This window comes from Macrotis lagotis, chromosome 2, assembly GCF_037893015.1.
Source record: "Macrotis lagotis isolate mMagLag1 chromosome 2, bilby.v1.9.chrom.fasta, whole genome shotgun sequence".
Lineage (NCBI taxonomy): Eukaryota > Metazoa > Chordata > Mammalia > Peramelemorphia > Peramelidae > Macrotis > Macrotis lagotis.
Genome location: NC_133659.1, coordinates 30,872,636 through 30,890,271, shown reverse-complemented (window position 1 = coordinate 30,890,271; position 17,636 = coordinate 30,872,636). Strand labels below are relative to the sequence as shown.

The 17,636-nt window shown below is 38.3% G+C and overlaps 1 protein-coding gene and 1 long non-coding RNA gene across 3 annotated transcripts in view; one reads left to right on the top strand and one right to left on the bottom strand.

Moving 5' to 3' along the window:
* The window catches only part of LOC141512506 (cytochrome P450 4X1-like), a 34,016-nt gene extending 17,462 nt beyond the window's left edge, over positions 1 to 16,554 (top strand). The window contains exons 8-12 of the mRNA XM_074221504.1: positions 582 to 772; positions 6,165 to 6,298; positions 10,194 to 10,258; positions 12,130 to 12,212; positions 16,330 to 16,554. Coding sequence (XP_074077605.1) covers positions 582 to 772; positions 6,165 to 6,298; positions 10,194 to 10,258; positions 12,130 to 12,212; positions 16,330 to 16,498 — 642 coding nt within the window. The 3' untranslated portion in view covers positions 16,499 to 16,554. The remainder of the gene's footprint in view (positions 1 to 581; positions 773 to 6,164; positions 6,299 to 10,193; positions 10,259 to 12,129; positions 12,213 to 16,329) is intronic.
* Positions 1 to 17,636, bottom strand: part of LOC141512507 (uncharacterized) — a 38,309-nt gene that overhangs the window by 3,755 nt on the left and 16,918 nt on the right. The window contains exons 1-2 of one of the 2 annotated variants that reach the window (XR_012475522.1): positions 1,486 to 1,896; positions 29 to 746 (exon numbers count right to left, since the gene is read on the bottom strand). This is a non-coding gene — a long non-coding RNA (uncharacterized LOC141512507). Of the gene's footprint in view, positions 1 to 28; positions 747 to 1,485; positions 1,897 to 17,636 lie in introns of those variants that run through there. The other variant, XR_012475521.1, reaches the window with a different exon arrangement.

Here is a 17,636-nt window from a genome sequence, read left to right as displayed (position 1 = left end):
ATATAATCATCATTTATTAAGCACTCACCTTGTGCCTGATCCTATGCTAGGTGCTGGGTATCTGAAGACAGAAATGATAATAACCCTTGACCTCAAAGAATTTGCATTTTACTGGAAAAGCAGTACATATAGAAAGAAAAACAAATGGGTTATTGGAATGAAATAACCAGTGAATTAGATTAAATGAAGTTGTCATAGCTAAGAAGCCCCCAAGTCTTTATTTTGATGAATAAATGGAATTTTGTGATATTTATGCTAAAGAATGATAGCTCCTGGGGCCTGGCCTCATGAAGATTACTGTTTAGTGATAACATAAAACATAAATACAGATTACTGTGATATGCAATATCCCTTGATGAATCTGTTAGGGATATGAAAATACTCCATTTGAGAATTCAGGGATAAGACTGGCATTATTAGAGGAGGGAAGGTTCTATGAATAATGTCAATGGGTATCTATGAATCATGCCAAAAAATCAGAGCCTTTTCTATCACAGCAAGTCTCATATTTGGTTGATGGAAAGGATCATTTAAAAATTGATTTTGGATAAATGACTACTTCTTATCCTTTTTTTTTCCAGAGTGAAAATGGAGAAGGCTTATCAAATGAAGAGTTGGAGGCCGAGCTTAATACATTTGTGTTTGGAGGCCTTGACACCACAGCCTCTAGCCTTTCCTGGCTCCTCTACTGTATGGCCATGAATCCAGAGCATCAACGTCAATGCCGGGAGGAGATCAGAGGTATCCTAAAACAGGGAGACACCATTACCTGGTAAGAACATCAAACACTTAATCCATGTTATTTGATTATTTGCCACTTGTTTCCCTCCTTTGGCACCATTGGCTTCCTGTCACGTATCCTTATTTCTTCACCCAGGATCTCTTAATATGTTTTAATTCTGGTAGAGGTGGTTGCCCTCCTAAAACAATAGGTGCCCCCCCCCAGCCCAGAATCCTTGCCAAATATAGGTACCTGACTCAAGTCTTTTGACATATTGAAGCCAGGACCCAGATGTAATGGTAAGTCTATTTCAATTCAGCAATATTCATTTAAATATCTACTGTTTCCTAGACCCTGTATTGAGTCTTCATGGAGATACAATAGAGGCAAAGAGATACAATTATTAATCAATAAATCATATGACAGGCACTATGCTAGGTTCTGAATATAAAAAGAAACCAATGTCTAATCTCCATGAATTTGGATTCTTTTCTCAGAGATAATAAGTACATATGTGATTGGGGCAACTAGGTGGCATAGTAGTTAAAGTGCTGGAAGACTTAAGTTCAAATTTGCTTCAGACATTTACTAGCTATAGGATCTTGAACAATTAACAAACTCTCAGTCTCAGTTTCCTAACTGCAAAATAGGAATAATGATAGAATTTACTTCCCCAGAAAAATCAAATGAGATATTTGCTTAGAATGAAGCCTGTCACTTAATTAATGCTTGTTACCATTCAAACATATATAATATATACATACCTATATACAGACATAGGGTCATACATGTGAGCATATATAGCATTGTGATAAGTCCTGGGAACATAAAGAAAGGCAAAAAAATTCCTTGGGAAGCAATATAAAATACATGAAGAGTAAGTAGGAGAAAATATTATAGGAGAAGCTAATAGGTAAGGAGACAGGAAAATCTCTCTACATAAGATGGTGCTTGAGCTGATTTTGGAAGGAAGTCAGGGACACTAGAGGCAGTGATGATAGAGAGCAATCAGAAAACTCAAAGGCATGCAGCTGAGAGATGGTGTCTCCTATTCAAGGAATAACAAATAGACCAGGGAGACAAGATCATAGAGAAAAGGGTAGAAAGTAAAGGATAGGAAGTCTTAGAAGATAGAAGAGGCCAGGTTATAAAGTGTTTTAAGGGTCAGAGGTCTTTATATTTAATCCTGGAAATAATAGGAAGCCACTGGAGTTTCTTTATTAAAGGAAAACATTGTCAAACCCAGTCTTTTTTTGTTATTCTTTTTAGGTTTTTGCAAGGCAAATGGGGTTAAGTGGCTTGCCCAAGGCCACACAGCTAGGTAATTATTAAGTGTCTGAGACCGGATTTGAACCCAGGTACTCCTGACTCCAGGGCTGGTGCTTTATCTACTGTGCCACCTAGCCACCCCAAACCTAGTCTTTAAGAAAATCACTTAGGTAGCTAAATAAAGGGTAGATAAGGATGGAGAGAGATGTGATCATGGCAGGGAAACCTATTAGAAGACAATAAAAATCATCTAGTCAAGAGGTGTTGAGGATATGAAATAGAGTGATGACTATATGAGTAGAGAATTCAATACAATAGATGCTGTGAGGTCAGAAAAATTATAAGATTGGGCAGTTTGTTGATAATGGTTTGAATATGAGAGATGAATGAGAAAGAGGAGTCTAGAATGACCCTGAGGTTGTAAAGCTTTGTAAAGCTGGGAGGATGGTAATAGGGAAGCCAGGCCTGCCATGCCCAATTCCTATACCCAATCCTCATATTACATGAACTCAAGGCCCTTTCATCACCATTGTCTCTTTTGAATTTTCTCTGGCTTATCAATAGCGTTCCTAAAAGGTAACATACAGAACACCATGCTCCAGATGTAGTCTGACCAAGGCAGAGTGGAGTGGGACTGTCACCTCCTTAGTCTTAGGCATGATAGTTTTAATAATTTGACTTACAATTGTGTAGTACAGGCTACTCAGACCCCCAATTCACACAGGCAGACTACTTCTTCCGTTGGACTTCTGGGGATATTCCTAATAGATTTGAGATGCTTTCTCTGACATTATAGTTCATGAACCCCAACTGGAGTGCTTCCCCCATTGGTTATCCATAAATATCAACTAGCTAGGCAGAATTAGTATTTAGAAATCTGTATTTACCAAAGTATTATAAAAACAATAGGTTCAAAATATCCCTGCAAACCTATGGCACACTTCTAAAAGTACATTCAAAGTTCAGGGGAAAGTGTGTTTAACATCTTAAGGCAAAGAGCATAATCCATAGGTCCTAGAAATCCTTTTCTGTTTTGTTAAGAACCTCATAAAATTCTCAGGAGCAGCTGGGTGGTGCAATGGATAGAGCACCAGCCTTGGAGTCAGGAGTACCTGAGTTCAAATCTGACCTCAGACACTTCATAATTACCTAGCTGTGTGGCCTTGGGCAAGCCACTTAACCCCACTGCCTTGCAAAACCTAAAAACAAAACAAAAAAACAAAGAACCTCATGAAATTCTCCTTAGGTATGATGTAGATTTCTTCTGGATTTTTTATAAAGTACTGAAGCTGCCTTTGTTCTATGTGTTAGTTGGTCTTGGATAAACATTTAAAATGGAAATGTCCTGTCAGATGAAGAATTGATAGTGTAGAGAACAAGGCATGGAAATAGGAAGACTAGTTAAAATCTAGCATCATCTACTAGCTTTGAGACCCTGGGCAAATCACTTAACCTCTTAACCTGCCTCAGTTTTCTCAAGTGTAAAATGGAGACAATAAGAACACCTACCTTGCAGGATGGCTGTGAAGAGCAAATGAAATGTATGTTAATAAAAAGTACTTAAATGCAGTTTCTGCAACAGAATAGACAACAGATTAGTAAATCCTTTCTTATTTAACATTCCCCTTCTCTTCAGTTTGTCCTTGGTTCCCAATGTAAACTGTACCACCAGTTTGTTCCCAGGACACTGCAAGTACAGTGATAAAAAGTTCAAAACTTCCAGCCTTTCAAAAAGTGAAATAGTGATCCTGTCATCATGGAAAGGAAGATGAAGAAAATAGGGGCTGTCTACCTTCCTTTTTTTTGAATTTCATATTTGTTTATTTTTTAAAAGATTTTATTTATTTTGAGTTTTACAATTTTTCCCCTAATCTTCCTCCCTCACCCCACCCCCAACAGAAGGCAATTTGCCAGTCTATACATTGTTTCCATGGTATACATTGATCCAAATTGAGTGTGATGAGAGAGAAATCACATCCTTAAGGAAGAAACATAAAGTATAAAAGATAGAAAGATCAGACAATAAGATAGCAGTTTTTTTTCCCTAAATTAAAGGTAATAGTCCTTGGTCTTTGTTCAAACTCCACAGTTCTTTCTCTGGATAGAGCTGGTATTCTCTATTGCAGACAGTCCTAAATTATCCCTGATTGTTGCACTGATGGTATGAGCAAGTCCTTCAAGGTTGATCATTGCCCCCATGTTGCTGTTAGGGTGTACAGTGTTTTTCTGGTTCTGCTCATCTCACTCAGCATCAGTTCATGCAAATCCCTCCAGGTTTCTCTGAATTCCCATCCCTCCTGGTTTCTAATAGAATAATAGTGTTCCATGACATACATAATACCACAGTTTGCTAAGCCATTCCTCAATTGAAGGACATTTACTTGATTTCCAATTTTTTGTATGGCTTCCTTCTTAACTGGTCATAGTGCCTCTTGATCCCATCACTGTATGTTGAGTTCCAAACTTGTTTGCTGCCTTATAATATACTCCACAGGGCATGACAAGACTTTTTTAATCAATCCCAACACATTTCCTATGTATATTATTTTAATTCACCCAATGACTTCCCTTTCTTCCAAGTTAATTAGAAAGGGCATAGTTTAATATCTTTGATTTATTGTTTGGTTCAATTAAGTTGATCTCACCTGATGGAAGATATCAAGTATCTTGTTAATTACTCTAAGGAGGATAGGGTTAATTCAGTCAATCAAGTTCACCTTTGCAACTATAGCATAGCTTTCTTAATTGCCCTGTCACACTGTCGACCCATATGAATTTGCAGGCCACTGAAAACCCCAGATCATTTTCTGGCAATCGCTTTCTAACCAGGTATTTTCCTATCTTAAGCTTTTAAGGTTGATTTTTTTTCTTCTCAAGCATGGTTTTTATGTTTATCCCTTATCAGGGTAATCTTCTTAGATTCATGTCAATGTTCTAGTTCTTTCAAATTTTCACTTGGTCCTTCAGTTTCACTTCAGTCCTTCGAATTTTCACAGGTCCTTCCTAATTTTGTGTCATCTACAAATCTGATAAGGGGGCCATCTATGCATTTACCCAAGTTATAGATAAAAGCTGAAAGGATGAAGCACAAATCCCTAAACTAAACCATTAGACAAACCATCAATTACTATTCTTTGGGTCTATCTATTCAACTAGTTATGATGATGATGATGATGATGATGATGATGATGATGATGATGATGAAAAATAGTGAGCATTTCTATAGAACCTTAAATTTGAAAAGCAAATATTATTTATATTTATATTTAATTACATTTATAATTAATTTATATTCATTATCTCACTTTGCTCTCATAAAAATCCTGTGATGAAGGTTCTATTATTATTCTCATTTTCAGATAAGGAAACTGTGCTCATACATACATGTATCAGAAGTAGCATTTGAATCTGGTCATATCTTGCCTCCAAGTTCAGTACTCTTTCCATAAAATCACATAGCTCCTTCTAGATTTTCAGTAACTATCCCTTTAATAATACTTTGTATTATTTATAGTCTTAATAATAAGGGTAATTCAAAATTAGTTTAGCATTGGAATGTGTCTTGTTTTTATTATTTAAAATGATGACTCTCATTTCTACAGTGCTTTTTAAAGTATTTTCCCTACAATAACTTGTGAGGAAGGAAGTGAAAAAATTATTATAACCATTTTACTGATGAAGAAACTGAGACTCAAAGAACAAAAGTTTCTTGCTGCTTAGAAGCAGGGACCAGAATTGAATTAAGGGCTTTTTTACTCCAAATCCAATTATTTTACTAACAATGGTACCCTTTGATGAGAATTGATAAAACACAAACCCAATGGCAAAGCCCTAAATAAATTGTTCAGTTTCATAAGAGCTAGGAAATGGTCTGGTTTTTCCATCTTGGTTGCTTTCCTTCTCTATATCATATGTGGGATGAATATTAGGCATATCAGCAGTTAAATTTATCTGATGTCTTTGACTCATTGCCAACTTAAAGAGGACTGTTGATCACATAAATGGAGCTGGAAGGAACCTTTGATTAAGTGACTTGTCCATAGTCACACAACTGGTAAAATAGAGAGCTGCCTGGCTGTCTTCTAAGAGATAGAACTTCAAAGTCCCATAGTTCTTATAGACCTCATGGAGACCCATACCTCTCCATCTGTCTCTTGTCTGTGCTTCTTTACAGGAACCACCTGGACCAGATGCCTTACAGCACCATGTGCATCAAAGAAGCCCTCCGCCTCTACCCTCCTGGCATCACCATCGCCAGGGAGCTTGGCAAGCCTATCACCTTTCCAGATGGACGTTCCTTACCCGCAGGTATCACTCTGCCTTCCAACATAATCAATTTTCTCTAGAATTCATTGTCCCAGGGAGAAAAGCAAACAGAACCTCTTGATTCATGAAGGAGCTAAGAGATAATACTATGAGTTCCTAGCCCAAGTTCAAATTGGGAACTTAATAAAGAATGGTTGATATTTTTTACTTATTTTTTGTTTATTTATTTTATATTACTACAATAATCTTGTTATGAGAGTAAACATAAACACCACTTCCCCCTCAAGAAGATGAGAAACCTTAAGAACAGTGAGAGAGAAAAAAATGTATTTCAGTCTGTGTTCAGATTTCAATGGCTCTGTCTCTGGAATGAGTTGACTTCTTTATCACAAGTCCACCAAAGAAGTTGCTTCAATATTTTTCCCACAGTTGCTATTACTAGCTGTAGTTCCCTCCACTCTATTCCACCCTACTTTCATTTATTATTCTCTCTCTCCTTTCACCCTGTTCCTATTCAAAAGTGTGTTGTATCTGACTACCCTCTCCCATGATCTTCCCTTTCTTCTATCACCCATTCCTCCCCTCCCTCCCTTCATTCCCCCTTATCCCATCCCTTTCTTATCATTTTTCTCTAGGGTAAGATAGATTTTTATACCCTATTAAGTGTGTATGTTATTTCCTCTCTGAGCCATTTCTGATAAGAATGAAGGCTCACTCATTCCCCTTGCCTTCTCCCATTCTACTCCATTGAAAAAACTTTTTCTTGACTCTTATGTGAAATATCTTAGCCCCTTCTTCCTCTCCTTTCTCTTCCTCCCAGTACTTTCCTTTATCACCCACTGATTCCATCTTTTTACTATATTATACCAATATATTCCACTCCTTCCTGTGCCCTGTCTATATATGCTCCTTCTAACAGCTCTTATGAGAAAGTTCTTATGAGTTATCAGTATTTTCTTCCCATGCAGGAATACAAACAGTTCAACATCATTAAGTTCCTCATAATTAGTCCTTCTCATCCACCTCCTCAGTTTCACCTGAGTCCTGTACTTGGAGATCAAACTTTCTGTTAAGCTCTGGTTATTTCAATAGGAAAGTTTGAAAGTCCCCTGTTTCATTGAAAGTCCATCTTTTCTCCTGAAAGAGGATATTCAGTTTGATTCTCAGTTGTAAACCAAGATCTTTTGCCTTCCAGAGTATCATATTCCAAGTCCTACAAGCCCTTAATGCAGATGCTGAGATCCTGTGTAATCCTGACTATAGAACCACGGTAGTTGAATTGTTTATATTTGGGGCAGCTATTAGTATTTTTCTCTTTGACTTGGGAGTTTTGGAGTTTGGGCTATACTATACCTAGAAGTTTTTCCTTTTGGAATCTCAGGAGGGTGAACAGTGAATTTCCCCTGCTTCTAGGATCTCAGGTCAATTTTGCTATGTTATTTCTTGAAATATGAAGTCTAGGCTCTTTTCCTGGTCATGACTTTCAGTTAAACCAGTAATTTTTAAATTATCTCTTCTTTTTGAAGTTGGTTGTTTTTCCATTGAGATATTTCACAATTTCTTCTAATTTGGGGTATTTTTTTTTGGAAGATTTTTATTTCTTCCTGATTTCTTGCAAACTCATCAGCTTCCCTTAGTTCCATTCTGCATTTCAAGGAATTATTTTCTTCAGAGAACTTTTTAATCTTGTTTTCCAGCTGGCCAATTCTGCTTTTTAAGGCATTCTTCTCCTCATTTGCCTTTTGTGTTGCTTTTTTCCATTTGGCCTAAACTGTTTTATAATATATTATTTTCTTCAGTATTTTTTGTATTTCCTTCACCAAGCTGCTGATTTGATTTTCATGATTTATCTACATTGCTCTTATTTCTCTTCCCAATTTTTCCTCTGCCTCCTTAATTGCTTTTCAAAGCCTTTTTTTGAGCTCATCCATTAGCCTAAGTCCATTTTCTATTTCTCTTGGAGGTTTGGATACAGAAGCTTCGATTTTGTCATCTACTGAATTTTCCATGGGACCAAAGTAATTTTTCTGTGGTCAGATTCTTCTTTTTCTTTTATTTTCTCATTTCCTCAGCCTATGGCTGATTTACTATACTTCCAAGGTTTTGGGGGGTTTGGGGGACTTTAATTCCTCCAAGGTTTTATAAGAGGCTTTGACTGCTTTCTTGCCTGTGCTTTGATATTTGGATGACCACAGGTCCTCCCCTCTGCCCTGGAGCTGTGAGGAGAGTCCCTTATCAGCTATGGTAGTATGGAAGTCCAAACTGCCACCTGTATTTGGGTGCATGCAAACAGCTGAATCCTGATCCAGGGTGAGCAGAGGGACCTCTTCCATCTCCCCCAACCCCTTACCATTTGTGGACTGTGCTCTGGAAGTGCAAGCTGGCTTCCCTGACTCCCGCTACAAGTTCTCACCACAGGGCTGCTCCACACTCACTCTGGTGTAGCAGAGTTCTCTCACCACCCCTTCAAGCTGTTCCTGGTAATCCTGGGTCCAGGAAGTCTGGAAACTGCCTCCTCTGCCACAGACTCAGGTGCCCCCAGGGCTCTAGATATTCAACCTGGCTGTGCTGTGGCTGTGCTAGTAATGACTTTTTCCAACCCCCAGTCCTGGTGAAACAGACCCCCCCCCAAACTTCTAAGTTGTCTTGGACTGGGAAATTGTATCACTCAGTCTTTCTGTGGGTTCTGCTCCTCTAAATTTTGGCTAGAGTCATAATCTGATGGCTTTTGGAGTTTTGGGAGGAATGAGCTTCTGGGAATTCCTGCCTTCTTGGCTCCCCGCCCCCCAGAATGGTTGATTTTTACAATACACTATTTAGAATTAGATCAAGAAAGACATATAGAGTCAGCTTCAAGTGCTGAAAGGGTTCTTACAATGAAGAAAAATTAGTCTTTTCAGAATCTGAGGCAGTAGGTTCTTTACACATCATCCAGATCAACCTGGATATAAGAATACCCATTTTCTTCAATCTTGATAAAAATTATATTATCTCGAACACTACTAAAGATGGTAATTGACTACACCTCAGACAGCCCAATTTCATTTTAGAGAGTTCTAATTGTTGGAAAGTTTTCCTTCTATCAAACTAAAGTTTGTCTCTCTGTACTTTTTAGCCATGATTTCTATCCTATGTGGTCAAACTAAGCCAAACTAATCCTGCTTCCACTTTCAAGACCTTCAGATACTTGAAGACAGTGACCTTGCATTCCCAAATATTCACATCCCCATACTTATTTGGTGCCTTTCAAGTCACTCCTAAAATTCTGATAAGGGCCCTGGGAGAACTCTTGTGGAGCTCAGTATGTCAATCAATCAACTAGTATAAGGGTCTACTTGTGCCAAGTGCTAAGTGTTGGGGTTACAAAGAAAGAGAAATGTAGGAAAAGATCAAGACTAGATAAGGTCAATATGCAATAATGTCCAGGAAGTGGTTCTGAAATTATATCTAAAATAATGAGGGTATTATACAGCCATACATACTAATTGGGAGAACACAAAATGTTCAAAGCTACAATATGAAGGTGGAAATAAATGGTCCAGAAAAGGAGTTCTAGGAAAATTTAGGGGAGAAAGGATACTCTGGATGGGGAGAGATCATGGAAGACTTCAGAGAGCTAGAATAGAATCTCTCTCTCTCCTCTCCTCTCTCCTCTCTCCTCTCTCCTCTCTCCTCTCTCCTCTCTCCTCTCTCCTCTCTCCCTCTCTCCTCTCCTCCTCTCCTCTCTCCTCTCTCTCTCTCCTCTCTCCTCTCTCCCTCTCTCCTCTCTCCTCTCTCCTCTCTCCTCTCTCCTCTCTCCTCTCTCCTCTCTCCTCTCTCCTCTCCTCCTCTCCTCTCTCTCTCTCTCTCTCTCTCTCTCTCTCTCTCTCTCTCTCTCTCTCTCTCTCTCTCTCTCTGTATGTGTCTGTGTCTCCCCCCACTTCCTCCCCCTGTTTAGGTATGATAGTTGTCCTGAACATCTGGGCTCTCCATCACAACCCTGCTATCTGGGAAAACCCACAGGTATGATTCATTCTACACAAATGTTTCACAGAAATAGTCACATCCCAACCCACTCTGTGGCAGATACACAAATCACATTGTTCTTTCCCAACAGCCCTAAATGATTTGAAGATCTTGTTTCCTACTCTGCCTCTGTTTCTTACACACTACTTTGAGTAACCTATTTAAGCCTTCTAAACTTCAGATCCTTCCCCCATAAAATGTAATAACCTGAAAGTCTCTCAGGAACCTTTCAGCTCTAAGTCTATGAGCCAAGGATTCAATGAGTTAAGTGACTTCAAGTCCTGAAATAATTCTCACTAATATAGGTTCTCCCTCCATTAACAACAAAGAGACCATTAACTCCCAACATTCTTTCATTATTCCTTGAAGGAACATGTATTTTCCACCCATCATGACCCCAGTTTATGCCCATTGTAAGTTGCTGGATCTGAGAAAATATATCACCTCCAGTCACCTCTTGCTAACGACCCTTTTCCCTAAGCAGGTTTTCATAAAATAGAGCCTGATTCATGTGCTGACCCTTAGTTCAAGGCTAGACCAGCTTAATAAGATCTAGAAAGTTGTTTCTCCTCAGGTAAAGCCTTCAAGCTCCTCAAGATTATCTCCACATCAAGAAAAATCTTCAGAGGAAGATGGCAGGGGAGGACATTTAAAAGGGAGAATTAAAACAAATTTCTTTCAATAGCCTGGACTTGATGGAGTTGGATTGATTTTAAGGAGTGGAAATATAGAGTGGAAGGAGTATTACATAGATCTTTCACTAGTCTTTTAATGACTTTCTCTTTAGAAGGGGGTGATTCTGGGCTCTCTAAATTTTTTCCTAAAGAGAAAAAAACTAGAATGGAAGTGTCAAACATGTGACCCATGGGCCATAATCTTGAGGGCTCCCCAAACCAGTTTAAATTTAATTAGGAAATGTTGAACACAATTAATAAATATATAATGTTAATGGTTTTCTAAGGCACCATGTGGTCTGCAAAGATCCTTATTGTGATTTAGTGACTACCATTTCTATTTAAGGTTGGCACCACTGCTCTCGAAGGTCATATTTCACCTCCTAAGTGGCTCAAGTATGGTCCTATAGATGGATACTATAGTAGATATCTGACTTCCAAGGACCAGTCAAGTCTAGAAATTCATTACTCAGAGGTTTGCTTTTAGATGATAGTTTTTTTTTAAAGTTTCAGCCATATCAAGTCATGAAGAAGGTCTATCTTGGAACACCTGGAGAGACTGTGGTTTCTACTGAGAGAGGGCCTCCAATGAAAAAAATTCAGAATCCTTGAAATATTGATATAATTATATTCCAAGGTGGACCCATGTAGAAGCTTCTGACAGTATGTCCAGAGTATGTACCCTGTATGAGCTCTGAAAATGACCCAGAGAAACTGCAACAGGACAGTCCACAACAAAAACGTGGAGTCTAAGAATGTGTCAGTCTTCCAAGTCATCTATTCAGGACCATAAAAGAACTCTTTCCCCTGGATTTTTTTTTGTTTCATGCTATAAACCTCTCAAGATTCAACTAATAAATATCTCCTTCATTTTCTTATTTTTATGGAAGTCCAGTTATAAGACTTCTAGGATCAAAGATCTAATGTATAGCATGAAGAGAAAAGTATTTATCTTATAGAAAATTGATAGCAAAGTTTGAATCTGTCATTCTTATCGTTGGGAACTTATTTCTATTTGTTTCTTTAGAAAAGAATATAGTGCGGCTAAAATCACTAATTTTTTTCAATTAGAGTTCAATGCATGGAGAGCCAAATTTGATGTAAAATCTTGAATGTTTATCTAGTGGCAACTTCTGAGCAATTATAAAAAAACAAGTATTAATTATAATGTCTTGGGGAGGGGTCTCATTACAGGTCTTTGACCCCCAAAGGTTTTCCCAAGAGAATTCCCTGAAGAGACACTCCTATGCTTTCTTGCCATTCTCAGCTGGACATAGGTGAGATTACACCAAGTGATTGTATTGGGGTACCATAATGAAAATGGCCACAAATTTTTATTTGAAAACCATTTCCCCCCCCTCAGCAACTCAGCCCTCCTAATTCTATCTCCTCACTTGGGTTCTCATTTGTTGGATGAAGCTATGACCATAACTGGCTGATTCAGAGAGATAACAGAATATCTAATTCAAAAAGTAATTTATCATATAGTAGGTTTGGAACACAGAGTATAAAAGATGATCAGTATAAAATAAAAGTTAGGTTGTAATCAGACTATGGAAGGGCTTCAATGTTCAGGTAAGGGATGTGTATCTTATCCCAAAAGCAAAAGGCAGAGAACAAAGGTATTTAAGCATAAGGGTTTTCACAGGAGGTTTCACAAAGGGGACTATTTGGTTCATTTGCCACAACCTATAGCACTAACCTTAGACATCAATCTTGAAGATAGCAATGTGCCACTGGTCACAAGGGGAATTCAGAAAACATCGAGATAGAGCAGAAGGACTTGTTACAACCCTAAGAAAAATGATTCTGAGAGCACATCTCAGGGTTGGTAAATGAGGAGGGAAAATCTGATAGATGGAACCTCTGAAGGAACCATAGCTATTAAGCAAGTATGACTTTAAGAGAGGCTTACGAAATCAAGTGAAAAACAAGATTTGAAATCAGAGACTTTTCTCTGTAGCCCTGATACTAGTGGGATATCAAAACTATTACTGAGGGGCAGCTTGGTGGTGCAATGGACAGAGCACCAACCCCTGGATTCAGGAAGACACTTAATAAGTACCCAGCTGTGTGATCCTGGGCATAAGCCCAATTGCCTTGCAAAAAAAAAAGAAATTGTAATAGAGGAGAGAAAAGCAGTGCATAGTCTGGAATGTAACCTAGATTTCAAAAGGTTCAGGAAAAATAAGGTAGTATTCCATGGACTAAAAGTCTATAGGTAATCAGCGTAGGAGTCAGTCAGCCAATCAACCTAACAATGAACATTTATTAAGAGCTTACTATATAGGGTCAGCTAGGTCATGTCTTTGCCTTGCAAAAAGGAAAAAAAGAGCTTACTATATAGGCACTTGGGATAAAAAATAAAGACAAAAACAAAAGCAGCCTCTGCCTTCCAAAATTCTAATGGAAGACATGCATAAATATTTAGGAATATATAAGATATATATAAAGAAGAGATTGAAAATAGTCTTAAAACATTGAAGGAATCAGGTAAGACCTCCTGCAGCAGCTAAGATGTAAGCTGAGACTGGAAGGAAGGGAAAACAATAGGCAGAGGGGAGAGGGCAGCAGATTTTAGGAGGAAAGGAAGATGAGGCGATCCATGCAGAAATAGAGTATCATGTTTGAGGGAACCCATTGTTGCAGGATCTTCAGAAACAGACAAGGTTCAAGGAGGCTGGAAGGTAGAAAGGGTGAGGATTTAAAAAGCTTTAAAAACTGGAGAGGATTTGATATTTGATCCTATAGTTGCTAGGGAGACACGAATGCTTACTGAACTGGTGTGTGACATGATCAGAGTGATACTTTAGAAAATTCACCTTAAAAGCTCAAGGGAGGAAAGACTGGGGTGAAGAGAGACTTGAAGACCAGGATGCCAGCCATAAGGCTATTTGATCATTCCGTGGAGAAGTTACGAGGTTCTAAACTAAGAATGGAGGGGAAGTAGAAAATGTATGTAGGTAGTGATGAGAAGGTTAAAACAACAAAAGAATTTTTGATGAATTGGATATCTGGTATGGGCGAGAATGAGAAGTTGAGGGTGACACCTGGGTTGTGGACCTTCAACACTGAGAGAAGAATGCACAGTCATAGCAATGTAAATAAGATGGGAGTCAGAAAACCCTGAGTTGGCATTTTGCCTCAGTCATTTCCTTAGTCAAGGATTTTAAACAAGTCACTCAGACTTTCAACCATGTTTTCACATCTATAAAATGGAGATAATAACGCCTGGAGATAATAATGGAGGTAATAATGCCTACATCCTGAGCAATGAATGAGAGAACATAACCAAAAGCATGTCAAGTGCTCCGTAGGTTCTAATTGTTGTTAATAATCACAGTTATAAGTAAGGATGGCAAGAAAAGATGATTTGGGATCTGTTCAATCTGAGATTTCTACCATACATCCAGTAGCTATCCAAGAGACGATTAGAGCTGTTTGACTGCAGCGCAGGAAAAAATTAAAAGATCCAGGAATCATTTGCAAAAGGAAGACAGTTCATCCTATGAGAGATGATATCAAGTGGAACAATTTAAAATGGAAAGAGGACAAGGCTGAGGACAGAGTTTTGGGGAAATATTCATGAATAGAGTGCAGAACTTAAATGATGAACCAGCAAAAAAATAAAAAACTCAGTGGAACAGTCATAGAGATCAGAAAAGAACCAGGAGAGAACAATGTCACAAAACTCTAGAAAGGAGTAGCCAGAAGGAAAAGGGGATTAACAGTGCTAAAAGTTACAGAGAAATCAAGAAGGATCAGGACTGACAAAAAGTTATCAATTTTGCTAATTTAAAGACTACTGAAGGGGTAGCTAGGTGGTGCAGTGGATAAAGCACCAGTCCTGGAGTCAGGAGTACCTGGGTTCAAATCCAGCCTCAGACACTTAATAATTACTTTGCTGTGTGGCCTTGGGCAAGCCACTTAACCCCATTTGCCTTGCAAAAACCTAAAAAAAAAGACTACTGGACATTTTAAAGGGCAGCTAGGTGTTGAAATAGAGCATTGGGCTTTGAATTATGGTCATGCTTACAGTATGAAGAGTGGTTGAATGACTACCTTGTTTTTAATCTTACATATTGAGTATTTTCTGGTAAATTGGGGCATAGTTACATGATGATTATCTTCATGAATTAGAAGGGCTGTCATATGTAAGAAGAATTTGATGTTCCATATCATCTGCTTAATCTGAGATAGCAAAATAAAGAATAATAGAGGGATATAGATAGGTCAGTTTCCAAAAAAAGGATACCTAGAGGCAACACAGTGAAATTTCCCAATGAATGAAAGCCTTGGGATTTTGTAACAGGTGAGAACATTTCCCAATTTTTCATCATTTCTATAAAGCCTGAAAATCTCCTTGAATCTAACAATGACATTTCCACAGGAAGTCTGTTCTGCTTGAGTGAAGGATTTTGGCATGCCCTGAGGATGTTGTGTAAAAGGAGATTCTAGTTCAGGACCATGGAGAGACATCTTAAGTGAAAGGCCACCGAGAGAAACAAATAGCTAGCTGCATAATAGTATAGGACCACTGCAAAAGAAGAAAAAGAAAGTAGGACTAAGTTGTGGCAGAGGAAGAAGAAATGGAGGAGGGCCAACATGGGAATCATGAAGCAAAGGGTCCAGGCCAAAATCACCTATTCAAGGATGGAGGAAAGTTGCCATAGGTATTTTCTTTTCCCACCTTCCTTTCCCAGTAGCTGTCCATTTACCTGCACTTGTAAGATACACTGCTGCTGGGGGAAGCTAGTTGGTACAGTGGGTAGAGCACCAGCCCTGGAGTCAGGAGGACCTGAGTTCAAATCCAGTCTCAGACACTTAATAATTTCCTGGGTGTGTGACCTTAGGCAAGTCACTTAACCCTATTGCCATAAATAAATATAGTTTTTAAAAAAAAAGATACTCTGCTGCTTCTTTACTCAACCTTTCTGGTAACAGAGGTCATAAGTTATCAAAAAATAAAGATAAATTACAGCAGAGAATCACATCTCTACCCAAATATCTGTCATTTTTCTCTTATAGGAAGTATAGAATAACTCTCATGATATTCCAAATTTTTCTTTAATATAAACTTCTTAAAGCAGTGGAGAAGGAAACTGAGTACCTGAATATATAAAATGAACAAATTACTATAACACGATATCATACTATTAAAGCTGCTACTCAGTACCAAGGTGTCCTTGGACAAGTTAATTCCAACTTTCTCACTTCAATTTATTTCTTTGTAAAAATAAGGAGGGTGAATTAAACATTTCTAAGGACCCTTTCACCTCAAAATCTTTTGAATCCTGAAAATATATTTCAGTATATCTATTCAGGGATCTAAGGTTTAACATCAACATGCTTTAAGAGGAAAGCAAAACAAAATTTCTTCCTTTTCCTTCCCAGGGACTGCATTGGACAACAATATGCCATAATGGAGCTGAAGGTAGGACTGGCCCTGACCCTTCTCCGTTTTGAGCTGGAGCCAGATCCAGAGAAGACTCCCATCCCAATGCCCCACTTAGTTCTCAGGTCTAAGAATGGGATTCATCTGTACCTAAAACCATTCCACTAGTTGTTCTGGGCCTAGGGATGAATACTGTGACCCAGTTAGAAACTCTCTTCACTAAATAGCCAATGATTCAAATAAATACATACAAATATTACAAAAATGAGGGTTTCTTCTTTTTGCTGTTACTTGGGGATGGGTTTTGGGATCTGGGGGTTGGGAAGAGCCTAAGGGTAGGGAGAAATTTGCCTAATTTTTTTCTGGTTTGAACCACTTATTGGTAATGCAAAAATAAACCTAGGTTCCTTGTATGCATGAGAAGACAGAAAGAATGCTGAGAAGGGGGAAATAACACGCAGAGAAAATGAGAATTTGACCACAAATGATCTAGCAAGTAGAAAACCAAAAGTGACTCTTGTCATTTTATTTGGACCATGAATGAGGATAAATGTGACTTTGACAAGGGGAATGAGCAACTCATTTATTTAGTGCTAACACATACAATAAATGTGTGAGTTGGAAATAACAGGGATTAGCATTCCCATTCTACAGAGGAAGAAATGAAGACTTAGGGTTGAGATAAACCCAAGGCCATACAGCTAGAACTTGGTAACAGCCTGAAGTCAAATGAAGTCTTCTCTTTCCACCATACCATGCTGAGATAGGATTACTAAGGTTTATCTCACTGGATCAAGGACACAGACTCAGAATGTAAGAATGAGGTCAAGAATCTCTGAGGTCACAGAGATGAGGTCCCAAGGGCTTAGGACAGTGCCTGCCATACAGTAGGTACTAAATAAATGCTTATCAATTAATTAATTCACTGGTTACCTTGAAGGAGAAAGGGGAGAGAGACTTTAGAGAGACGGGGGAGAAAATGGAGAGAAGAGGAGGGAAAGAGAAGATAGAAAGAAGAGTGGAAAAGAGGAGAGTTTGACTTTGCCATTAACTTCTCTGTATCCTTATAAAAGTGTTTGCTTATTCATTTAATAGGAATAAATACACTTATAGTTCTCCTTGCAGAGTTCCTGAGAGAGAAATGCTCTGCAAATTGTCATGGAAATATAGATTATTATTTATGTTATTATCATAACTGCAATGGTTCTCCCCTGGAATCAAGGTGATCATGATGACCCTGATCTTACTACATTGTGTGGTGACTCTTTGAAGCCCTGCTTTCATAAGATAAACAGAAAAATCCTTA